The 24,798-nt window shown below is 41.4% G+C and overlaps 1 protein-coding gene across 4 annotated transcripts in view; it reads right to left on the bottom strand.

Moving 5' to 3' along the window:
* The window catches only part of KLHL14 (kelch like family member 14), a 65,242-nt gene that overhangs the window by 14,304 nt on the left and 26,140 nt on the right, over positions 1 to 24,798 (bottom strand). For all 4 annotated transcript variants that reach the window (XM_071554598.1, XM_071554597.1, XM_071554599.1 and 1 more), the window contains exon 4: positions 3,031 to 3,120. In XM_071554598.1, the coding sequence (XP_071410699.1) occupies positions 3,031 to 3,120 (90 nt within the window). The remainder of the gene's footprint in view (positions 1 to 3,030; positions 3,121 to 24,798) is intronic.

Genomic DNA, 24,798 nt, shown 5'->3' with positions numbered 1-24,798 from the left:
AAGCAGTAAAACATTAACAACAGGCATCTATGTGGCTCTGGTTTCAGTTTTTAGAACATTTATTAATATATTTGTATTTAAAAATGCAGAATTTCAAAACAGTGTAAGTACTGATCCTAAGTATGGACTTCTAGTAGTAGGTTTTAATGCTGCCATTCACTACACCTTTCAGAGTTACTGGGGACTTCAGTGGTCATTTGTCATACAGCAGCTTTTGTTGTCATATAAACCTCTGATTTGGGGACCTTGGCCACCTATCATACCAGGTGTCATACACATATTCACTACAAATGCTACATATGTATAAGGATGTATAGCACAGGGTACAAAGACAACTGTTTAGTAAGCTTAGAGTAGGAATACAGGATACAAATCTGGTCCCTTCACAGGAAGGGCGATGAAATCAAACTAGAACGGGCACAGAGAAGAGCAACTCTGGCGGCAGGAGGAACAGAAAGTTTACCTTATGGCAGGAGACAAAGACCTTGGTCTGCTGCACCTAGGAAAACAAAAGCTGAAAGGGGATAGGAGTGCTGTCTGTAATACTTTAGAGAAACAAATATCCAGGAGGCGAAAAACTATTAAACTGAAGGCCAGCTTTAGCATGAGAACAAGGTGATTTAGACAAAGAATACATTTTGCTGGACATTAGAATAAGGCTCCTAGTCATTTAGAGCAATTGAATTCTGTAACAGGAGTACTGGGGGCTAGAAATCCAACTGCTTTTCAAGTGTAGCTTAGAACTATAAAAATTAGAAATGGAACTATATGATGCCTGTGATGGCAGGAAAAGGCCTTGATGACCTACTTAAGCTGCCTGTTGTAACTGGTTTGGCTCCAGCTTAATTCTGGACTTCAGTCTGAAAGAGAACTGCATCTGGTTTTTTGCCTTACTCATCAGTCAGGAGGTAACACATGTTAGGAAGCATCTGCCAGAACACAGATTTTGGGACAAGTGATCAGAAATCAGGATTAGCCAATCAAGATTATGGGACAAAAGGAGGCAGATACTGTTCTCTGCTCCCTACAGGAAGGTCTCTGCAGCCATGGCAAAAGGTAAAGGGCTCTGAAGGTTATGAAGGTTGGTCTTAAATCCATGTCTATGTTGTGCACCCTGGTTTCATCAGCATTCATTCATGCAAGGGCCCCTTGTGACCAGAAAGGCATAGCCATAGTAGGATGTAAAAAAGTGAGAAAAAATGTCTTCCTGCATTGTCAGAAACTCAGAGGAATATGAAGGGGGCATAAGCATGCACTGGGGTCCACACAGAATCTCAAGAATCCGATGGTCTTATAGCTACAGCAATATATGGTGTTCTTTCCATTGCCACCATCTCAAGGATAATGTTTACACTGCAAAAAACACCTGGAACATTCTCATTCAAAGCAAAAACTTTGTAATGCCTTGGCAAGACAGTTCCATCTAGGTCTGAAGCCCTTTCTGAGCTATGATGATAGCAGACACAGCCCTTCACATAAATTCAAGTGTACATGCGAGCTGTTCTCATGTAGCTGCACATGTAGAGCAAAGTGGTTCCAAGAAAGAACTAGCCCAGCAGTAGCACAGGATGTAGTTTATGATTTCAGGTCCACTTTTTGTGACAAATAACATCCACTTCTCTTGGGGTAAATTCATTAAGAGATCAGTGTAGCAACGTTTCTACCTCTTTTATTGCTATCTTCTCTACAGAAAAAAAGCCAGCACTTGTTTTTACAGAACAAGGAAGGTGTTAGATATCTTCAGTAACATCTTCAGCTCAGGAATTCATCTAAGCGATCTTAGACCTAAGTTACTGTTCATGTCACAAACAACTGTGCTTGACTTCTGCCTCAGATGCAGGATGTATCCTGTCTAACATCTCTCCATCACTCTGCAACTCAGCTTCCACATTTTTAAAATGTGTGTAATTATATTTCTTTTCTTTTACCCTTCATGTGACATGGTCATTTAAGTATAAACTGTCTGGAACAAGGTCTGCCTCTTACTGTCCATATGCCTACCACCAAGCACAACAGGGGCCTTCAGTGGATATGGCCAATGATTTTGAAAAAAATAATCATCAATGATATTGCACTGTCTCCTGTTTAATATAAAGGACATTCAACAATACAACTAAGGGGCTCTTCTCCTAAGACATTTAGTGATATTCTTAACTACACCAGAAACATGCTTATAGAGTGGACTGGATTGTTTGTCTCAGGTTTTAGGAAGTGAACAGATGTAACAATTTTCTATAATTTGGTTTAGTGCAGATGCTGAAATGGGGCATTCACAATAAAATATATGCAGTATATGTAATTTCAGCTGGATCCTCTGGTGTTTTAAAGTAAAAATGTGTACCTGCAAGCTGTTTTATGGTTTCTCAGTCATAATTATCTCTGTTACACAGACTGCTACAACTACAACTCTTTCTTTGTGTGCAAGCTTTTTAACAATGTCTTGACAATTTTGTGAATTTTGCAAGGCATGGTATTCTTTTTTTGCTTTGCTCAGAAGCCTGTTAAATTGTTTAATTTCTCTTTGCGGTAAATTTATGAAGTAATCAAATCGAAGAAGGTAGCAGCAGATAACCTATATGAGAAGCTCTTGCACAAGACTAAAAAAAGGACCACTTTAAGAATCTCAGAGTCTAGATAATTAACACATTAACAACTTGAGCTGCGAGTATCTTGTTTGACAATAGAAAAGAAGCATTCATCTACTGCAATTGCATTATTATATTATGACTGGAAGGAGACTGGAAATGAAGGTTAAAATTCTTAACAGCTGCTGCCTGGTGCATGCACTTGAAAGAGTCTGTTCTGCTGCCTGTGGCATTTCTCAAGGGATGTGGGAGCTGATGAATGATGGAGATGCTAATGCAAAAGTATCAGATATTCATTCCTTCAACACCTAAAAGTAGCCTTTACTAGGTTCAACAATTAGGCTGAGGGTCCTCAAAATCCCTTGCTAATCACTACATCAGTGGACCTGACAGACAGACACAGGAAGGCAGATGCTGTCTTTGCCTTTTATTATTCTATACATACCGTTAGGGTTCCATTGGTCTTCTCCTCCCAGCACAAATAAGAAGTTTTCCACTTCCACGACACAGTGATGGGCACTGTTATATGGCATAACTGCAAGCAAAGCAAGAATTGTCACCTCAGGATACTGAATTCATCAAATATTTCCAAAGGTACAAATTACAGCTCTGAGATTACATCTGTATAAAATAATATGGGATTGTGTCATCCCAAGCACTGATTTAGCAGCAGACATAGGCACTTATTAGTAAAGTTATGCTATTCAATCTTGCAAATAATTAAGGAAGAAAGCAGGAATTCTGGTTCCTCAGTGCCCCCTCATCCTGCCCAAGTGCCGAATACACGGCTCTAAAAACAACTTGTGAAAAGAGGTGAAGTTGCATGATATTTTCCTGAAAATAGGAAGACACTAGAAATCCTAGGATGCTAGAAAACATTAAAAAACCTCAGCCCAGCTTTGTTCTGTGGGTAATGTTTCCACAAGAAGAGTCAGTGTGTTCGGTAGCTTTCTATTACACAGCAATGAACAAGCTGCATTTCCATACAGTTTTAAGTTTTTAAATTAAGGTCCTGCTGATTTAATGCCTTTTTCAAATGTATACGCTTAATTTCCTGTACAATGTCATTAGCAGCACAATCACACATCTTCTATTCATCTAATCAGGAAGCCCTTTGTTAACAAAGATCAGAACTGTGGCATTAGGTTGCCAATTTCCCTTTTTTATCCTGGAGGTATCGTGATTACTATGGACCAACTAGAGATGCAAATATCTATTTTTTAAAATTTATGCGTTCCATTGCAAATGCTAAAATGCAAAGATAAGGTTTACATATACATAATATGCACATATTATTGCAGTGTGCCATACAGCACTATGATGGTATTAAAAGGTAAATGTAAACTTATACAGCATTAGTTATCGTACCACATAGAGTAGTTTTGGCCCAGTGACACCAGTAGGAAAAATGATGTCCTTGTTCAGCTCATCATATGGGCACCTTAAATCTAGGTGAGGACAAATGGGGAGGTGATGTGCATGTACAGGCAGGGAACTTATTGCTTGACACGGATCAACAGAGCACTTAGGAAACCAGTGCAGTGGGAAATCAATATGACTCAGGGCCAGCACTTACTTTGTGCTCTTTTGCCAATGCCAAAAAAAAAGAAAAAAAGAGTCAGCCTATCTCACACTTGGATTATTTTGGGTGATATATCTCTCATTTCATTTGTTTTATTATCTTTTATTTTTCTCAGAATGCAGTTGTGCAGTATGGCATATGCAAATAATAATACAAAGAAATACATACAGCTTTGTTACTTAGGACACATTTTCTTAAAGATCAAGCGGGCTCATTTAAGCTTCTTACTGAAGTTTTTGCCTAGGCAATGATGAATAAGTAAGGTATGTTTTTAGTTTCTAGTAAAGGTCGAATATAATTTTCATAGTTCTGTACTCTTAGAAGTCATGTAAGTGAAACAGTTCTCAAATTAGACAGCCAGGTACAGTGCAAGTTCATTAATTAAGGTTATTTGTTACTGGTACACTTTATATTAACTGGGAACTAATCCTATACCAGACACTGTGAAAGATTTTATACTACCCAGAGATTCTAACAGAGGGATGAAAGAACGAAATAGATTTTTGCTCTCTTTTGAGCCCCCATATCATATTTATTTCATTCTTTAATCTCAGACGTTTTCCTCTTTAAAAATTTTCTCTCCCCAAACCCTAGCACTTTTATTTGATTTTGTGGATGCCTGTAGTATCTAATGAATTTGGGTCTTCCATGAGAAATTTGCTGCCTTGGGACCCTTCCTCTCAAGAAGAGACTCCCCAGGATCAGTCTGCAAGGGCTTTAATTCTTACCTAATCCAATGCTCTATTATGGTTTCCAGTTAGGTCCAAGCCAGTGGTTGCACCCTCAACCTCTTCTGCTGGTCAATCTGGAGAGCTCTAGCATTTACAAAAAGAACTATCTGCAGGCAGTACACATGCATAGTTTTCCTATGTTGTGTTTTCCCTTTTGCAAACACTTGTGTTTGATTATCCTCCATATTAACACAAACGGGGTTAGTAGAGGAAGAAATTCTACTTTAAGTTTTTCTGCTGTTCCCACACATATAAGGTATGCTGTAAGACTAACATACTTATTTTGTAATTAAACCTTGAAAACTAAAGGCTTAATCCTGGCTCCTATTTAAACTGATGGCAGCATTCCCACTGATACAGGACTGAGCCCAAATGACTTGAACTACCATACATAACTCATGGAGGAAGCTTGCCTTAGAAAGGAAGGTAGTATTTGGGCTTCAGAAGGAAAGGTGACTGCAGTAAAACACTGCAGACCTTTACTATGACCTTTGTTTCTCACAGAGCTTTGGGAAAAACTCTGTTCTTGGTCTCATGAATCTGTCCATGGGGCTGGAGAGAGCTGGACAAAACAGGGAAGACGGAGCGACATCTCAGAGGGAAGGAAGTTCTGGGCACTAAAACTGAAATCACCAACATCACAATCTTTTCCCTTGACCATTTTCAGGGTCCCTAAGAATTATGAGCTATACACAGAAATCAAAGCTATGGGAATGAACAATTTTTTTATTTCTGCTATAAAATGTCCCGTGAAAGCACTGGAAAACTTGCTCTGTAAAACTGCTTAATTCCTTGTGAACACACACCCATATAGGACCTAGCTTTTCACAGATAATAGTCAAAATTACATGCCAATGAGCATGCTAAATTCAATGTGTAGTAGGAACAATCTTCTCAAACTCACTGGGCTTGACAGGGTGTAACAGGAAGAATTTGGCCCATCACGCAGTCTGGCCAGGCTACTGCCTTCATTAATTTCATACAAGCCTTTGTCTGCTGTTTTGCTTTAATAGTGTAAAGATTCCATCATATCATACTTTGATTTCAGTCTCATTGGAACATCTGCCTGCCTCACAAAAAGGGTATTTGAAGAGAAGTTTGTATGGCATGCTCAAACACAGCCCGGTGTGAGTTTTTAGCGTGTCAGTCAGTGAGTTAGAGGGAAAGGGTAAGGAGAAGCTAATCAGGATGAAATGAGATTAAAGGCTGTCTAATTTTACAGCAACTGTGATCCATCAGCCACTGTGAAAGTGACAGTGGAAATGAATGATGGAGACAGACAGGTGGGGCTGTACATTTCACTGATTTATCCTCAAATGCACTGGGCCTTATTTTATTGAGTGAACATGACCGCATTTATCATGACTGTCATCTAAACCCACTTCCCTCCATTTAAAAAGGTCACTTTACTAGCAGGGAGTAGGATAGAGGCACTTTCAAAACAGATTTAAAATTTAATAACACATGTTTATAAAACCCTGTGCAAGAATTCTCAACTTTATTAAAGACCAATCTGAAAAAAAAGGGGAAAAGATTATCAAAAAGAGAGAAGATGAAAAAAGCCATGGTGATCTGGGAAACATGTTTAGCTACCAAGGTGATAGGTGCCAGAGAAATATGTGAGAACGCCAGATATATCTGATTAGTTGGAGTGAGCTGAAACCACCTCTTCTAACATATCCCTCACACACACTTTCCAAAGCTCAAGGATGTCCATGCTTCCTGGACCGAGAGTACAAGCAAGTCCAAAGAGCCCCACTGAAAGACAGCACTCCCACCAGCCCCCTTTCGGTGCAGTTGATGTATGATTCGTAGGAGACCCTTGGTAAAGTGGGGCACAACTTCCCAGATATGTATGTAACAAGCAAAGCTTTCTAGGTCAAAATAAAATGGATGATTTATACTTGAGAATGATCTGGAAGGCAGTGAAGTCCAAGACTGCAGAGAAACTGTTTGCTAAGAAATACTTCACTACACAAATATCAGTGACATTGTGCAGGAGGTGGCACTCACGGTCGATCTTCAGAGGCAGGTGGAGGACACAGCAGCATTGCACATCAGGATAGCTATCCTAGGCAGAAACTCCTCACACATACCAAAGGTTAGCTATTGAAAGGTACCAGACTATGTTCTGGGACCTACTTTAAAAAACAAAGATGAAACACTCATAAAATTAAACACTCTCAACTATAATGCCTATGGAGGAAAACCAGATTCAATGATGCTTCAAAGGCACCTCCATGATACACCTCACTCACCTAACAAACAATAATGTATGCTCTTTGTCTTACCCAGTTTTGCTTAGTTTCTGTCAATAATTGCACATTTAGGAAGCAGCATCTGGTTGTTCTCCATACATTAGTCAAAGGGTCATCAGTTCCTCCTCCTCCTTACACCTTCCCTTGTCTATTGTCACTTCAACACTAACTAGCAGGAAGAAGGAGAAACAGGAATAGCATTTCTCAAGACAGGAGAAGGGAGGAGCTCTGGACCCAGATCTGAAATCTGTGATACAGCCTATAGTCCTTCTGCTGCTCAGCTAAAAATGCCTTTCAGAAACTGCCCCTGATTCTTATACTCACCCCTGGCCCCCCCAAAACCGACCAACCAAAAAAACCCATAAAACCCAAACCAAAACAACAACCAAACACAAACAAAACTCGAAACCCCACAGATTTTTCACTGCCCTGAACTGTTCAGATACTGAGATACAGGAGGTACTATAAGGAAAGCCAAGAAATCTCTTCCTCAGCTACTGCACAGCTTGAGCATAGCCCCTTCAAGACTCAGTACACACCAAGAAGTCATGCTTATCATCTCTAATGACCTGTGCAGATGACACAAAAGAAGAGTGTGTTTCCAGAAGGAGGATGTCATTATCAGAGGACATATGGAGTCAATAATGACCTTCCACAATATTAACAGCCTATCCTGTTGGCTACATAACATCCAACTACTGCTACTTGAAAATTGGTTACTTTTAAAGCTCTGAGGAGGGCAGAGTAACAGGAGATGTCTCTTTCCAGTACAGAAGGTACCTACAGGTTCACTTTAGGAGACTGTGATTTGCTCATGGCAGAGTTACAAAATTAATTTCATTCCCAAACTTCTCTGCAAACTACTGGACAGACCACAGCTGGCCCAATAATTTTCTGAGAACAAAATATCAGATACTGTTCACCTTTCTGTGGTTCATACATCACTTGCAGGAAGACTATGCATTTATTACTGAATGGTACTTCTAATTTCTCACCCAGGAGGTTACATAAACAAACGCTAGGATTCCTCTGTGAATTGTTCTCTTCAATTGTTTGTTATTTAATAACTGTGGGGAAGGACTGATCACAATAAGTATGAAATTCTAGCCTCAGTGAATGTGGTGGGAGTTTTGCCATTGACTTTAAAGGCATTGGGTATTCATTCACTGGTATTTTCTGCTCAAAAGATAACCAACTAAAGTTAAAAGACGAGAATAATCAACAGTAGGTAGCAAATACCTCTGTTAGCATTCCTGGCCAAACTGCATTCTGTCACCCCAAATTCAAGCAAATGTGCACGAAGTAATTTTTTTAGTAACACACCAATGCCAACCTTGAGCTCAACTCAGTGGGAGAAGCCTGGGACAATCCAAGAGCAGTAACCAGAAGCAGAGAATCTTCAAATGAAGCACTGTGCCTCAAAGTCACCTTTGAGAAAAAATAACTCGTATAGCTGTGGTCCAGCTGAAGCCCTGAGAACACCATAAGCTCAGCTAGAAACTTCACTACCCCTTCATTCCCATGTCAGTTTTGTGGCAACTGCATTCAAGCCATTCCAAGTAGGATGGGCACAGAGGTGCTGAGTTCATCTAGGATACAGTCTGTACTTCAACTGAGGTTGCAGGTAAGCAAAGGTAAAATGCCACCCCAAACCTACCCTCAATTCAAGATAACATAAGCGCCAAGAAAGAGTTATTTGAGCAGATCAAGGTTCTTGGAATAACTTGTAATGCAGTGAATGGTATTTCATATAATGAAGATATTTTATATTAATTATTTCTCATTATGAAGATATTTCTTAATAATAAAAATATTTTTTCCATTCAAATGTCAAAAGCTATGCTTTTATATATTCTCTGGAGTAACACCAGCCAGGTTTTTTCAGAGGTCAGGGGTTTTTTCAGTTTAGTTGGTTTAATGGGCTAAAATTTTCATATTTCTAAAATAAGATTAAATTCATGCTGACACACCAGATCAGGTAAACATAACAGCAGGAATAGCTGGCACACTCAGCTCCCTCCTGAAATAAATTGCTTTAAAGTTACTCGGATGCAAGTTCTGAGTATAGACCTGTCTGTTTCCATGGGTAAACTTCACCCTATGGCAAAACGTTCTTTTGGGTTTTCAGCAACATATACATTTGGCTGTTTGTATGAACAGTATTTATCCATTTTCCAAGCTTCAAGCACCCATTTAGATTTCATTTGAATAATAAAGCTGCCTACTTGAATCAATGTTTTGCATAAAGTAGGAAAATACTACACTCCCTCCTGAAAAACTGATGTTCCTTTACAAAAATCCTGACACAATCCTTCCCGTGCAATGCATAGCAGACCTACGTACACTCCTGCCTTCCTCATGGAAGTGACTCTGTGAAGCTGACCTTGCCAGAGCTGAGAAGCACATGTAAGCGAATAGACCAAACATCTTGGCATGACATCGAGCAGGGGATGTAATGCATGGTCCTATGAAAAGGTTCAAAATGACAATTCTTGTTTTATTATTCCCTGCTTACCCACCTACCTGCTGAAGGCTGCCCCTGGCCATCCAAATGTCCCACCGATTTCCTCCACAGACCATTTATCAGGAGGCATTTGTCCAACACCACGAGTTATGCAATGTTACCTCAGCAATAGTTTCTCCCAAGCAGAACACATTATGTATCTACTCAGGCCTGGATTTACAATCTAGAAGTAGAGCCCAATATGTATTATTGCCGGGTGATACCTTGTCACATCTAACAGTCTCATCATGTGACATTTTGCACAACAAAATCTTCTCATGGACAAAATGATGAATAGTCCTTAATGAGAGAAAAACATGGCAGAATTGTCAGAAAGCTCTGGAAAGAAATCCTGTCCTGCTGGAGTGTTTCAGATCCTCCAAGGCATCAACTCAAGGGCAAGCAACCCCTTGACAAACAGTGCCACAGGGCAGAAGACCACAACCTGGAATGGTGCATTAATACCCAACTGCTTGTGACCAATTGCATCCATTTATGGCACAGTTTCTACCCGACTTTGAGATGCACACACTCTCCTGGTCTCCTCTGAAGGTGACCTTTCAAGCTCAGGACAATCACAGCCCCTGCTTGCTTTTTCCTGTTTGGGTCCTGCTGATGCTACTCAGAGACCCATGTCTTAAAAAGAATTCATCACATGTAGCAATATCCTTCTTGGCCCCTACTGCCCCAAAACCCCAAATCTTTCACTATTTTCTCTCACAGTCTCACCACTTCCTACCCTGCTCTCAACTAACATACTATTTTAGAGTAACCAAAAGGGTTTCCTTCTTCCCATTAAGTGTTGAAGTCATTCCAGAAGAAGAAGGAAAATGTGATTTTCCATTTGGAAAACTCTACATGGAGGAGGGATGTGCCCGTATTTCACCATATTAGAACACCACTATCGATACACTCAAGTTCACTCATAATAGATGAATTGAAACCTTCACTGTTACAGATTTTTGTATTTTTTCCTTTCAAGTACTTCAGAATTTGCAAATGAAAGGTTTAATTTATGAGAAAGTCCAGCTCATACCTAAAGCACTAGACTGAAAGCAGAAGAGGGTGGAAGGATCCGTCCAATGCTTACCACCAGGAAAAAAGCTTCCTTTTCCCGAAGACATATGCCTTGTGTGAGTATCTGAAGAAAAGCCTAAAACTCAAACTTCCAGCATGCCCAAGCACAGCATGCAGAAGCAGGAATGTCCATGTACTATTATGTTAATGTACCTAGGCTGCTTAATGAAAGCTCAGGAGTCCCTGCCAGAGACAGCAGGAAGGTTCCAAGTTAATCTTTAATGGACAGGCCACTCAGACAACACACTGTCAAGTTGATGAGTGAGGGTGCCAACAGGACTCAATGGCCCTGATCAGCATGCAGTCCCCCCCAGCACCACTTGTTCATGGGTGCAGGAGCCTAGGCACCCAGACCTGGGCTGGTTGACCCCATGAGGGTACACTGTAGTGTGCCTCCAGTCCTGTCTTTAGCCTTGTCTCCTGGATGGAATTTGGGCCTGTTTTCATGAAGCCAGTAACCCCACCATACCCTGACATAGACCCATGGGCGGGAATGTTGCTGCCTGAGCAAGGAGTGCAGCCCAGGCTCTGTACTGCTTCTGCAGGTCCCTGCCAGTATTCTGAGAAAAAAATAAAGGTACTTGGAGATCCCCCAGCAGAACTTAATGTTCTCATCACCACCAAAATGGTTATTCTAAGTACTAGAAAATGTCTTATTGTTAACACTTATCCCACAATGAAGAGAATTAAACATAATTTATAATATTCTTTCTGCTCAGGATGGACAATAGGAACCCACTCTAAAATGTGCTAACCACCAGGCAGACAAATGCAGAAGGAAAGACAGGAGTCAATCCACATAAATTAGGTAGCACCAAAGACTGTTTTCTTCAACAGAAACCAGGCAGAATTATTGCTGACCTAGACCCATCCCCACAGATGGGCTCCTAAGAAAGGGAAATTGCAGACCCATGGCCAATTTTCAAATTCAGGAAAGGAAATTTGACCTGCGTAGCAAAACCACATACTTATGTAAAATTGGCATAGATGACTTACTTTGCAAATCTATACACAGAAGACGAAATAAGAATGTAGAGGGGGAAAAAAATCCACTAATGGATGTGGACTAAATTTATGTTGATTTTCTTCTGCTTTGTATGAAAACAGTACTGATTAGTATTTTCAGAAAAAAAGAGCTGTGAAAAATGTGTTGTGATGCCTATTCATACCAATCCAAAAAATTCACTCCATATGAGCACTCATACCAGAAATTTTGTCCTGTCCACTCAAAAACCTTTTGTGGACTTAGGAAGCATCCAGTCAGGAAACAGAAGGAAAATCATATTTCTCTAAACTGAATACCCCGCTGAGTATCATAGCACAAGCAGCTGCTATCGAAATCAAGAGGTGCCAAAATTCATGTGCTGAACCACGTTCACACAGAATCACAAGTTACTCACAAATCACATGGTCATGGACTGCTGACAAACAGGATGAAAGGTCATGTTAATTCAAATCACTGGCCATCCTGGGACTGCAAGATTTGACATATACATTAACTAAAGCTGTTGCAATCAATCCCAAACACTTAAAATATACATAACTATGTATCCTCATCTGGCTTGCATTTTTCATTGAAGACATCAATTTTGCAGAGTATCTATGTATGGCAAGGCTTTGCAAATGAAGACTTGGGAAGGGCTCTCCCCACGTGGGTGTGCCCTTTGAGCCTGAGCAGTGTATTTTTTAGGTGAGGCACAGCATGTACAGAACTGGCCCCACCCTTTAACTCCTAAGGTTCATCTGCCATGGCCAAGCAAGCTTGGATGGTGACAGTGAAGTCCCCAGGACTAGAAACCTACAGCCCATGGTATTCCCAGGCGGTCTCCCATCCACATACTAACTGGGCCTGACCCTGTTCAGCTTCCGAGATCTGATGGGATTGGGTGTCAGGGTGGCATTTAACTGCCTTTCACACAGAGTATTGTTCAGGAAAATATAATTTTCAGTTAGTTAGGTGAAGGAAAGCAAGGACAAGGACTGAGACACAGTCTGCATGAACAAAATGGGGACTCACTGTCCTAGTAAACATGGCTTGGACCATGTTCTGGTGGAGACTGAACTCACGAAGGGAATGAAATGAAGGGCAGGGATGGGTCAGGACAGATCAGAGGGGACATGGCAAAAGGACTGGGACTGGAGGAAGAGATAGCAAAATCTGAGAACACAGCAGTACACACTGATACAGAGTTCAAAGTTCTGCAGTCTTCACACTCCTCTGCTGTCAGCACATCTGGGAGGAACCTTGTCATATTTACACCTCTGGAATCACAGAGATGTGTACTGCAGATCTACAACACATTGTCTCTCAATACACCTTGAAAAGGCCAACTATGAAAAGCTATGAAAATGCTGTGATGTGGAGCATTCAGACATTATGGACTGTCAATATGAGAGGCTGCAGTGCACATCTCCTGTGGCACCCCTCTGTTAATGTATGCTGTTATAGTCTTTAGACAGCTCACTGTGATAATTCCCAACTGCCCAACTTGAAGGTCCAATTCTACACACATCAGAGACCTGCAGAAACTGTCAATGCAAAAAAACATTTCTACCCCTCTTGTCTCAGGTGCCATCACTGTTTGTGATAGCCAATGCATTCATGAAGCCAAGAAATAAATAATCAAGAAACCACAGAAGTTTTTTAAGGTACATTGAATTTAACCCTGATCTGTTCCCCTCTAAGCTTCCCTGACTGGCTTTATAAACTGGAGTTAGCAGGAGTGCAAGGCCATGAGAAGGGAAGAACTGATCTATCAGCAGCACCACCGGTTTGAATCAACTTGTGGTTGTGAAACTACAGCCTCAACCTACATAATACCAAAGCAGTGAAATGGGTCTAAGTGTTGCTATGCCCCTGTCCCTCTCACAACCCAGGCAATCCAGGCTGCTTTTCATACTATAGCATAGTCTCTCCTTGGTACCTCTCAGTGAGCCCTTTCAAAGTAAAACCTAGTGGTAAAATAACACAGAAAACGGGAGCGTATAGTTTCATTTTGATTTAATGCCCTAAGCAGGCTCACCCAGGAGTTACATGAACTCCAGCACTGACATGAAGGAGAAGATAAGAATGGGATGGGGTCTGAGTGGAAGGGAACTTGAAACAACAGCAACAGCTTCAATTAGCATATGGCCACAGTCACACTGAATGAAGTAACTAACAGTGAATGTGACCTCTGAGTGAAAGAGGTTGCTTTACTTCTGGAAAGTGTGTAGGGAGAGGCTGAGGCTGAAGAAGCAGATGTGATTTCTCGCAGTTGAGGCAGCTGTGCCTTGAGCTGGAGAGTGGGATACCATCCCTGCCTTTGCCATACATTTTTACTGTGGTGCTGGACAAATCCCTTGTTTTTTTTCACAGCTACCCATTTCTCCTGTTCTGAGAACACTAATTTCATGTGCTTCATTTTCAGAGAGCCTGATCTGATCCCTGTGCCTGATATGCAGGAGCACTCTGTGCTCACTGCTGTAACAGAAGTAAGTGGGAAAGGCAGTCTGGAAAGCATGGTCTGAGGGGTCCTAAAATGGACACCCCAAAATAAAGGCTACCTTTGACTTTAACTGCATGGCTTCTCTGTTCCTCATCTGCAAAATGGGAACAATGATAGACTGTGCTTCTCACGAAGAGGATGGTACAAAAATACCACAGTAAATGTTCATGAAGTAGTTGGCCTGTGTTGTTGTGAAGTCTGTGAAGGATACCATCTGAAAAAAATTCTGTCTTCAAAAGATTTCAGAAGCATGTGATAGACACGATCTACTTCCTGAACAACAGAGAAGAAATGCTGTAAGCTGAAACTGAGTGCAGTCTCTTCTGTGCACTGACATGTGACAAAGAGTTGTGTGTGATATCATTCACTGGAGATTGTATCTTAGTGCTTATGCAAACAGAGGCCGAATTAAGGTTGCAGAAGCAGCTTAATTCTCACATTTCTTAACTCCAGAAGGTTTAGTATTGCCATCTATCTAATGCTCTTTCCAAGCTTGGTGCAAGTCCCTCGTGCATGATCCACCCGAAGTCTGACAGGCAGCTGATACCTTCCTGGTCCTGCAGCTGCTTCTGCATCTCTGAATCACCAACGGTAAATGCAGTCGAGTCCGAAGTCTACGAAGCCCATGGCCGGAGTTGCAGGAGCCCTCCTCCTCCTCTTCCTCCTCCTGCTGCCGCATTTCCGTCCACCCGGCAGTGTGAGGCTAAGCCACTAGATGGGGGTGCGGTGTGCTCGGCTCCCCCTTCCCCTGGGAGAGGTATTTCAATCATATTTTGGCTTCAGGTTTTGCAACCAAGCAGAAAACAAAAGAGTTGAAACGCAGCACAAAAAAAAAAAGGCATAGGCAGCTTCCTTCCAAGCAGTTAACTTCTGCTTGTTCCTCGTGTTCGGCGAGAAAGGGAAGAAATCAAACGGAGTACACAAATCCCAGCGAATGCTCAACGCATCCATCCTGCTGGATGCTGAGCCCCCCCTAGCTCATGCTGCCTGCAATGGGCATGGCAGGTGCTCATGCTTTGGCACGGGTATCAGTCTTACCTGCTTTGCCTTGTCTTGTCTCAGCTTCTCGAACCCAGCCTGTACAAGGATCAGTCAGCGATTTCTCTGGCAGTCCACACACATCTGCTTTCCTACTCCATGCACCAGTCCCAGTGAAATACATCAGACACAATTCCTGTCCCCACCAACACGCCACCAAACTTCTCTCCCTCCCGCTCTTAATAATGATCTGGAGCTGCGTAAAAACAACATGCTCGCTTTTGACAGAGTGCTTCCTCATTACAGAGGTAAGAAAGGGAAAAGAGGATGTGAGGAAGCTGTTCTGACAAAAAGATAACCTACAGAATTAAAGAGAAAAAAACCCCCAAACAAAACCTCTTTCTTAAAAGAGTCACTCCTTTCCAATGGAAAGACAGTGTTTTACTCGTTTAATCCCAAACTGAACTGCATAATCGTGGCCAGATTACAGTTTTCATCTCCCTAAAGAATGATTTTTTGGGGAAGGCATGCTAAAGCTGAGGTGTGTCTATTCCATTAGGGAGGTGCAGAGGGACTGGTATTTACCTGCATACCCACTGATGCTGAATTATGCCTTCTCTCACTCTTCCCCAACTGCTTACAAGAACAACTGCCCCTCTGAAGGTATCATCCATTCCAGTAATGCTATGTACTATTAAACCTATATATAAAGTACAACCAAACACTCCTCCCCAATGTCCAGCTTCTTCCAATCTCCCACAAAAATACCAACCTCCTAGATTCCCCTGCACCTTTTCATGACCGAGTCCAGCCTTGTAAGCTCCTACAGACTCTTTTTTTTCTCCATTGCCAAGACAAGAGGAAAAAGCCAGGATCATTTCGAAATCAGTGTTTTCTTTTCCTTGTATGGTATGGGCAGAGAAAGACTATTTGAGGGCAGATGCTGAGAAGGCTTCTAACACAAGGCAGCAGGTGTCCACCGATAGGGGTAAGCTGACCCTCAGTTCTCCTCTTTACCCCAATAATTGAACAACTTGCATTTTGCAGTCTGGCACAGCCAGTACTGCACAGACCCACCCCCTGCAAGTGTCTCAAAAGCCACCCTTCCAAAAAGAGCCACACAGAGGTATGTCGAAGTGGCAATGCAGCACTGGGATTTGGCAGGATGACACTTCAGCAGTGAATTGGGAGACAAGCACGGGCATACAGATTTGTGCTGCCCAACAGTATATCCTTGTCACACATCCTGCAGGTGAAAACTCAATTTAAATTCCATTCCTGATGACCTTGGATTTTCACAAAGAGAATCAGATGTAAAAAATGTGGCAGAAAAAGAAATAGAAAGGAAATAAAATAAGAAAGTACACTTGAGCCATTCTTTTTTTAATTCATTGCAAAAACACTGACGAAATGCACAGTGCATCATTACCGGGCATTAATGCAGACTGATCCTGCCCAAGGAGTTTGCAGCCTTCCTATAAATTAATAAAGACAGAACATAATCCCAAGTGTGGTGCATTTGATCATATATATTAATATGGAGACTGCTGATCCACATCTGGCTAAAACAAATGTGTTTTTACACAAATTAGGTTACCACTGATACAAACAGTTTTGATTCATACTACAGAACAGGAACAGATTATCAACACTATTGCTTTGGTTTAGCACTGTGCTTGTGAAAGTCACCACTTATCAGCTGGGCTGCAGTTAATTGCTTCTAGTTTCTTACAATTAGAAAAAGCCACTAATTTAAACTACCTTAAAGCACTGATTACATTGTTTAGAAGAGCACTTTTTACCTTACATTTGTAACCACTCAGGAACATGGCACTAGCAGCTGGTTGGCTCAGCTAGTGGGTGCTAACTTGGGGAAAAGCAGATGAACTGCATCTTTTCCAATCCTTTGACCATAACAAAATTACAAAATATCTAGACTCAATAAACCTGCACAGATACAAACAAGTAAGAATAGCAACTACTTGCAAAATGAGCTGGTGGAAGCAACCTATTCCTTATGTTACTGCACCTTTTTTTACACAGTACTAAAACACTGAAATTTAGCACTGACTGAACATATCCCAAGAAGCAGCATGGGGTTTTTATTATAGAAACAATTTTGTTAAAATTCTGTAGAGTTATTAAAGTCAAAAGTTAAACATTAAGTCTGTAAAGTCAGCTCCATATGATCAGCTGTATGTACACTTTCAAATGATAAATCTTCCGATTTATTTTGGTTTTTGATACAGAGTACTTTTTGGCATTCTGCAATATATGGAACCTCTGAATGACTACAAAAACCTTTTTGGGACACTTGCTGAGATCCATTTCACTGGAGGTTCACAAATACATTCATTCCTATTGCAGTACCAGGGTGCAAAAGGTACTTTTTATAAATATGAATACTAAGCAATTTTGCAAAAATCTTGTCTTCAAATCACATTAAAAACCTTGAAGGCTTAGTTATTTGCTCTATACTCTGCAGTACAAGTGCTGATAACCCAAAACAACTTCAAAAATTACAATCCAGATCACTAAATCCAAGACACTACATATGCTTGATGCCCCTTCAATTTACTTTCTTCAATTTACTTTCAATTTACTTTTAATTTTCAACCATAAGATCAAAACCTCCCATTTGAAAAACAATCAGTTGAATCACAAAGCTTTGTCTTAATATACTAAATGTGCAAGATCAGAGATAAAATTGTTGGCAACAGAGCTAATGTAACTCTGCAGCAAGTTCCATGAAATAATCAGAATTAGGTACTCAGTTGAGCTTTCTTTGGTCACTTGGCAAAGGGCACTATTATTGTTGTGCTCTGAGGGGACAGTCCCAGCATAGAACTGTGAGTACCAAAACTGTTATCATATTGTATCGTGATAGCTGAACTAACTTCATGTTACTGACTTAGCCCTAACAGGTGTATGTGCTCTCAAGTTGTCCTTTGCTTTAAAGGTCCCAGTTGGTCGAGGGGCCGAGTTCAGCAGGTGTTGTATCCATTGCTGGCAGGAAACAACATGCTAAAGAGGTATATATAAAAGATGAAAATTGGGTAAACCAAATATTTCTTTCAAGTTTTTAGTATCTGTCTATGGCTGGCTCTATTGGACAACCACAAATCATTTTAAAGTAGAACATTAACACATTTCATCGACAGATTTCATGGCATGATATGAATTTGGTCCACACAATTCACTTCACTCTGATAGCCCAGACTCTCCTATGCTTGTGTGTTTTTTTCCTGTGACATTTGCCTAACATTTTGGCACCAGCCTCCACAGTCCACCCAGGATGAATTCCAGCTGTGGACTTTGTGGGCAGCCCTGGTGTCTACCATCATTGTCTAACCGAACCAACTACAACCAGTCACTCCTCAACCCTACCTGCACCCTCTGTGGAGCTCCTCACACGCAAAATTGGTGCAGAACCATCTTCCAGTACTCTGGTGTACTTCTGTGGCCTTGCTTCTGGGAAGAGGATTCCCATCTCTGTCTGTGCACTCGTGGACCACTCCAGTAGCGCACTGGGAACTAAACCCCTGAAGCATCCTGCAAAGCCTCTGAGCATCAGGGGAAACACAGAGCTCTCAAGAATACGCTTTGCATACTGCAAAAATATAATTAGGGACTTCAGAAGCACAGGCAAAAACTCCATGGAATTACATGGTTAAATGGCCAGACCTGGAAGAACTTTTTTATTTTGGTGAATATCATTAGAAGGTGATGGATCAATAGAAGTTTTCTGTATAAAAACATTTATTCCTGAAACAGTTTAGCTTTATTCATACAAATTTTTCTATTACTTAAGATGCATCTTCATTCCCATTAAACAGCCCTGTTTTGTGCCATTTAAAACCAGAACACTGTTCCCTTTGGAATCAGTTATTTTCTCTGATGACAATGAATTATTTTCCAATATTGAAAGTTTCAAACTAAAGCCCTCAAATGACTGCAACTACTTCAGGTGGGCACCAGTGCTGTTTTGCCTGCATGTGGAACCCCTTTCCATGGTAGCTCTGCCTCTTGGAGAGGAGGCCAGGCTGCTAAAATAAAGCTGCTGGAGGGAAGCCAAATTATGGCTTGAGGAAAAGGGATGCTATGTCAGGGCTTTATTGATGTTGTAAATCTTTGCAGTTAAGAAAAATCAAATTTCTGAGTGCTGAAGTGATCATTTCTCGGAGCAGCGCTGGAGACAGCCTGGGAGTCGACAGGAGGACAGTGGCTCCAATCTTGCTGGACGAAATGCACCTTGGTGCAGAAAAACCCTGAAACATCCTGGATGTTAACAGGCCTTAAGTTAGAGGCTTGACCACTGTATAAACCCTTACATGGGACATCTCTGCCCTGGACATATCTTTTTTTTTTTCCTGGAGCTGAAGTTAATAGGAGCCAGTAAATTGCCAGCTGATTCCAGCAGTTGTGATTCTGCTGAATAAAATAAAGTTTAAATGAGCTTGTGCAGACGTTAGTGGTAATGCAGCTGGGAGACAAGGGCTGCACAGGGACTATCCAGAAGGCTGGGATTTGGACACCACAGATCACCCAGCTCTGTGCTACTGGCTGCCACGGTACTTAAAATAATTGTAGTTCTCCAGAGAGAGTATATAGATAAACTCTGTCTTATGTTAATGCACCATCATATGGAGTTGTTTACAGGCAGTACTTTGTAAAGTACTTAAGCATGTATTTAAACACGCTGCTGAACATCAGCATGATTAATACTTTGCTGAATTAGAGATATGATATGAATACATTTTTCTGCTGTTGCAATTTTTCATTATATACACTTATAAGCTGGTCATAAGGATTTTCTTTCAGTTTTGCATCCAGCAAATGAGTTAATTTGGGAGTCAAATTCTGCCTTAGTTATGCCTGCACAATGCCTTTCATATGCATGAGGGTGGAAGACTACTCTGTGACCTTTAATTGGACTTATTTTTTGTTAGTCTTTGACCAAGGAAAAAACAAATCTGGTTCTTTCTTTCTGATCCTGCATCTCTTTGACATTCCTTTCATGTTATTTCAATCAGAAAAGTATCTTTTACATATGGTATGTATGTTTGTTAAGGCTGTGCACATACAGCAGCTGTAATTCTTGACCAGCAAGCAAACAGCTGCTGCTGAGTACAGACTGGAGCCATACATGCTTCTTCTGCATGTAAAACTGGGAGGGGAGGGAGGAGAAGAGCAGAAACATGGCCTTTACATCACTCATCATGGTAATTGTATTTAAATCTATTTTAATGATTTCTAATAACATAATTTGCCAAGCCTCCTCACCTGAGAGTGATTCAAGCACATCTCTCTCTTAATTTTTCCTTTTCTTCTTAGCCCATGGAAGATTGACCATCATCTAGTTTCTAATTTTGGGGTGAAACCTTTTTTTTTCATTTTCTTCTTTAATAATCAGAACTCGAAGACTTGCCTGCTCATATGCACGAAGTTATTGGTTATTGTAATCATTGCAGAACTGTCACTTTACTTGCATTTACTTGCAGTTTCTGCTCACAAGGAAACAAGCTTGATATAATAGTTTTAATGATAGCCATCTCAAGAGCTGGAGACTTCCCTCCCCCCCAAAATTAATGCTAAATCATGTGCATTAAATACATTATCTACTTGTAATAAAATAGGAATATTTAAAATGATTCAGTCACAGATAATTTGTTACTGAAAATGACAGGCTTGCATCAGCCACTGGACGCTCTGGGTGTTTGCCGAGCTCAGTGAGCATTTGGGTAGGCTTACCCACTTCACAGAAAACAGATGTTCACACTGTGGAAAAGTTTATGATTCCCTTTCATGGTCCCAAGGATCCTGAACAGGAGTCTCTCAGATCAAACAGCCGTGGTGCCAAGCTCGATCCCACACCTCAGCCTTCACACACAGTTCACACGGATGCAGGTTAGTCAAGGCAATGCAGCTGGAAACCAGCCATGCCTCCATGCCAAAAATACTGCCCAGGTTATTTCACACATGGCTCCCAAGAAGCCAGCACAGCAATTCTCCAGAACAGCTCTGGAGGTGCTCAAAGATCTGATCTGGCTGATGTCATCACAAAACCTCTTTCTGTGATTTTTGAGTGCTCTTGGGAATCCAGAGAGGTTGCAGCTGACTGGATTTTCAGGAAGAACAAGGAGGACCCCAGAAACTACAGGCCTGTAAGTCTCACTTCAGTGCCTGGTAAAGTTATGGAGAAGATTATTCTGGGAAGTATTGAAAAACACCTGAAAGACAAAGCAGTCATCATTCATAGCCAGCACAGCTTTGTGAGAGGAAAGTCCTACTTATCCAACCTGATTTTCTTTTATGACAAGGTAACCCACCTAGCTGATCAAGGGAAGCCAGTGAATGTCATCTTTTCGGATTTCAGTAAAGCTTTCAATACTGTCTCTCACAGGATGCTTCTGGACAAATGTCCAGCACACAGCTGGAAAAACACATCATGTAGTGGATGAGCAATTGGCATATGGTCAAGCACAGAGGGTGATAGTGAATGGGTTATCATCAGACAGCAGACCTGTCACTAGTGGAGTTCAAAAGGGCTCCATCTTGGGCCCTGTGCTCTTCAACATCTTCATAAATGATCTGGATGCACGACTGGAACAGATACTCAGCAAGTTTACAGACGACACAGAACAGGGAGTAGCTGTTGACTCCTTTGATGGCAGGGAGGCCCTGCAGAGAGACCTGGACAAATCAGAGGGCTGGACAATCACCAACCATATGAAGTTCAACACAGGCAAGTGCTGGATTCTGCTCCTGGGATGGGGCAGCCCTGGATGTACATACAGACTGGGGAATGAGATGCTGGAAAGCAGTGCCAGGAAAGGGACCTGGGGGTCCTGGTCGATGGCAAGTTGAATATGAGTCAGCAGTGCCCTGGCAGCCAGGAGGGACAACCGTGTCCTGGGGGGCACCAGGCAAAGCACTGACAGGCGGTCAAGGGAGGGGATTGTCCCGCTCTGCTCTGCACTGGGATGGTCTCACCTTGAATATTGTGTGCAGTTTTGGGCACTACAATATAAGATATTAAGCTATTAAAAGAGCATCCAAAGGAGGGCAATGAAGATGGTGAAGGGTCTTGAGGGGAAGCCACATGAGGAGCGGCTGAGGTCACTTGGTCTGTTCAGCTTGAAAGAGACTGAGGGGAGACCTCATGGCAGCTACAACTTCCTTATCAGGAGAAGAGGGGCAAGCACTGATCTCTTCTCTGTGGTGACCAGTGATAGGACTCAAGGGAATGGCCTCAAGTTGTGTCTGAGAAGGTTTAGGTTGGCTATTAGAAAGAGGTTCTTCCCCCAGAGGGTGGTTGGGCACTGGAACAGGCTCCCCAGGAAACTGGTCAGAGCACCAAGCCTGACAGAGATCAAGAAGCATGTGGACGACACCCTTGGGTGCATGGTGTGACTCTTGGGGATGGTCTTGTGCAGGACCAGGAGCTGGACTTGAAGATCCTAGTGGTCCTGTCCAGCTCAGCATATTCTGTGATTCTGTAAAAGCCACTCCTTTTTTTTCACCCCTGAGGGCGATCTATTCACAAGCAGAGGGGTTAGAGTCATGGGGCTAGATAGGATAGCTCATACCACAGCTGCTTTTGTTGCTCCTGCCTGGCAAATACCAGAAGACATTGCTTGTCTAGGCTGATGGGAAGGCATATGTTAACACAATTAATTAATTTGCCCTAAAAGATTGAGGCCAGGCCAGGATTTGTTCCCTTCGTAGTGCTCAGTCTGATCTTAAGCAATGGAACTTTCACCATTTCCCATGGGAGATTATTCCACAACCTAATAGATCTCAATGTCAGGAAGTTTTTTCCTGATATTCAGCCATAATTCATATCCATGAATTATGAGCTACTGTCGACATCACATCCATTGAGGCATTCCTAGAGCCTGCTTCATTTAAAATTATATGCTCTAGTTATGCAGGGTTTCTGTGTACTAGGGCAAAATGCTTTTTCTGCAGGTCAATTCATTACTATTCAATTTGTTAACACTTTTTTCTCAGTGTGAACAGTCATTCTGCAGTTGCATACCTTGTAGAAGCACAATCCCCATTTGGGAGTAGAATCACAATATATAAATATGACAAAACAACATACCAAAAACCATCCCCGTAAAGACATATTAGTCTGTTTCTGCAGATACTCCAGCATTCAGTTAAATGAAAGCAGTAGCTCATACAACACTTGGTATGAGACAGAAAGCTTAGAAAAAACCCTTCTCAAGTACGTAATAAATTTTATTTCTGTCTTAAACAGAGGGAAGGTAGGAGAGTAGGGAGGCCATTAGGGAAGGGGAAACGGATGAGGAAAGAGAAGGGAGAAAGGAACTTAATCAAGCTCTGAGAAAATAGAGGAAAATTGAAAAGAGAATTACTTCCTTCAAACAATGAGCCACTACAATGCAGTAAGGACATATAAGGACATACAGCAGCAAATAAAGTTGAGGATGCAAAATGTTCACCTCTTGTCATTATAGCACTTATAAAAATTGAGACAGCTATGACAAGCTTCTGAAATCTGTATTGCAAATAACTGTGTACAAAACACTTCTGGGAAGGAAACTGCCTTCTTTTTTAAGACCATTTGAGAGGAGAATATTTATAAAACATGTACCAATTTATTGAAAAAACTTAGGATTTCGATGAGAATTTTGTATTATTACATTTTACCCAGCTAGCAGTACTTTGCCATCCTGTTTGCAACCCATCTAGACATAAATGTCACATTAGATACTGAAAAAGGGAATGCTTTCCAAAATAAGCAACTATAAACACAGCAGAGTTCATTTTCGTCTCCATACATGCCTAGCTCCCATTAATGCTGCATAAATCCCAGAACAAGTAGGTAAGAATAAACACATAAATTTTACCTGGAATCACCTAAAGAACAGAAAGCTGTATTTGGAATGAGCACTGAATTTGCACAGTGCCATATAATTTTGTATGAAAGTTATTCCAGACGGCTGAGTTTTTAGAGACAGTGGTCAAAAAGTATTGAGGGATCTACACAAACAGATCTGGTGAGAACACTTTGAAGGTATTTCCTTTCACTAGAAATTATGTGGCTTTGCTGAAATCTGTATCTAGCCAGGTGGGACACTTGCTTTGGACAGAAGACAGGACAATGCAGCTCCTAGTTCTTATCGGCCCAGAATATGCATGTTCATAGCAGACAGACAATGTCCATAGGCTGAGATAACTCAAAATGTTGCAGATCCTCTAGGGCAGAATTAAGCCCACATATCTACACTCTGCTGATCACCTGGGTTTACTGGTGAAGTCAGAGCAACTTGTTAATTGTAGCAAGGCTGTCTCTGGTTTGCAGTCAGCCTTGCAAAGCTTCACAAAACTTTCTTTGGTGAGGCTGTGAAATACCCATTGGGACATACACGAAAGATCTGCAAGCTAAAAAAATGTACTCTGACTTAAGCAAAGCAGGAAATTCAAACATCAACTGCTTGCCTCTTCCCCAACCCACAAGAGATGTTGAGAAGAGAAGGGACATTCTGATATGACTCTGGCTTTGCAAAAACATTTGAAAGAATTTTTTTTCATTTCGCCTTGGAACTAAGTAGTACAAGTTGCTG

Source organism: Pithys albifrons, chromosome 4 (genome assembly GCF_047495875.1).
Source record: "Pithys albifrons albifrons isolate INPA30051 chromosome 4, PitAlb_v1, whole genome shotgun sequence".
Taxonomy (NCBI): Eukaryota; Metazoa; Chordata; class Aves; order Passeriformes; family Thamnophilidae; genus Pithys; species Pithys albifrons.
The sequence above is the reverse complement of the archived record's forward strand: the minus strand, read 5'-3'. Positions and strand labels throughout refer to the sequence as shown.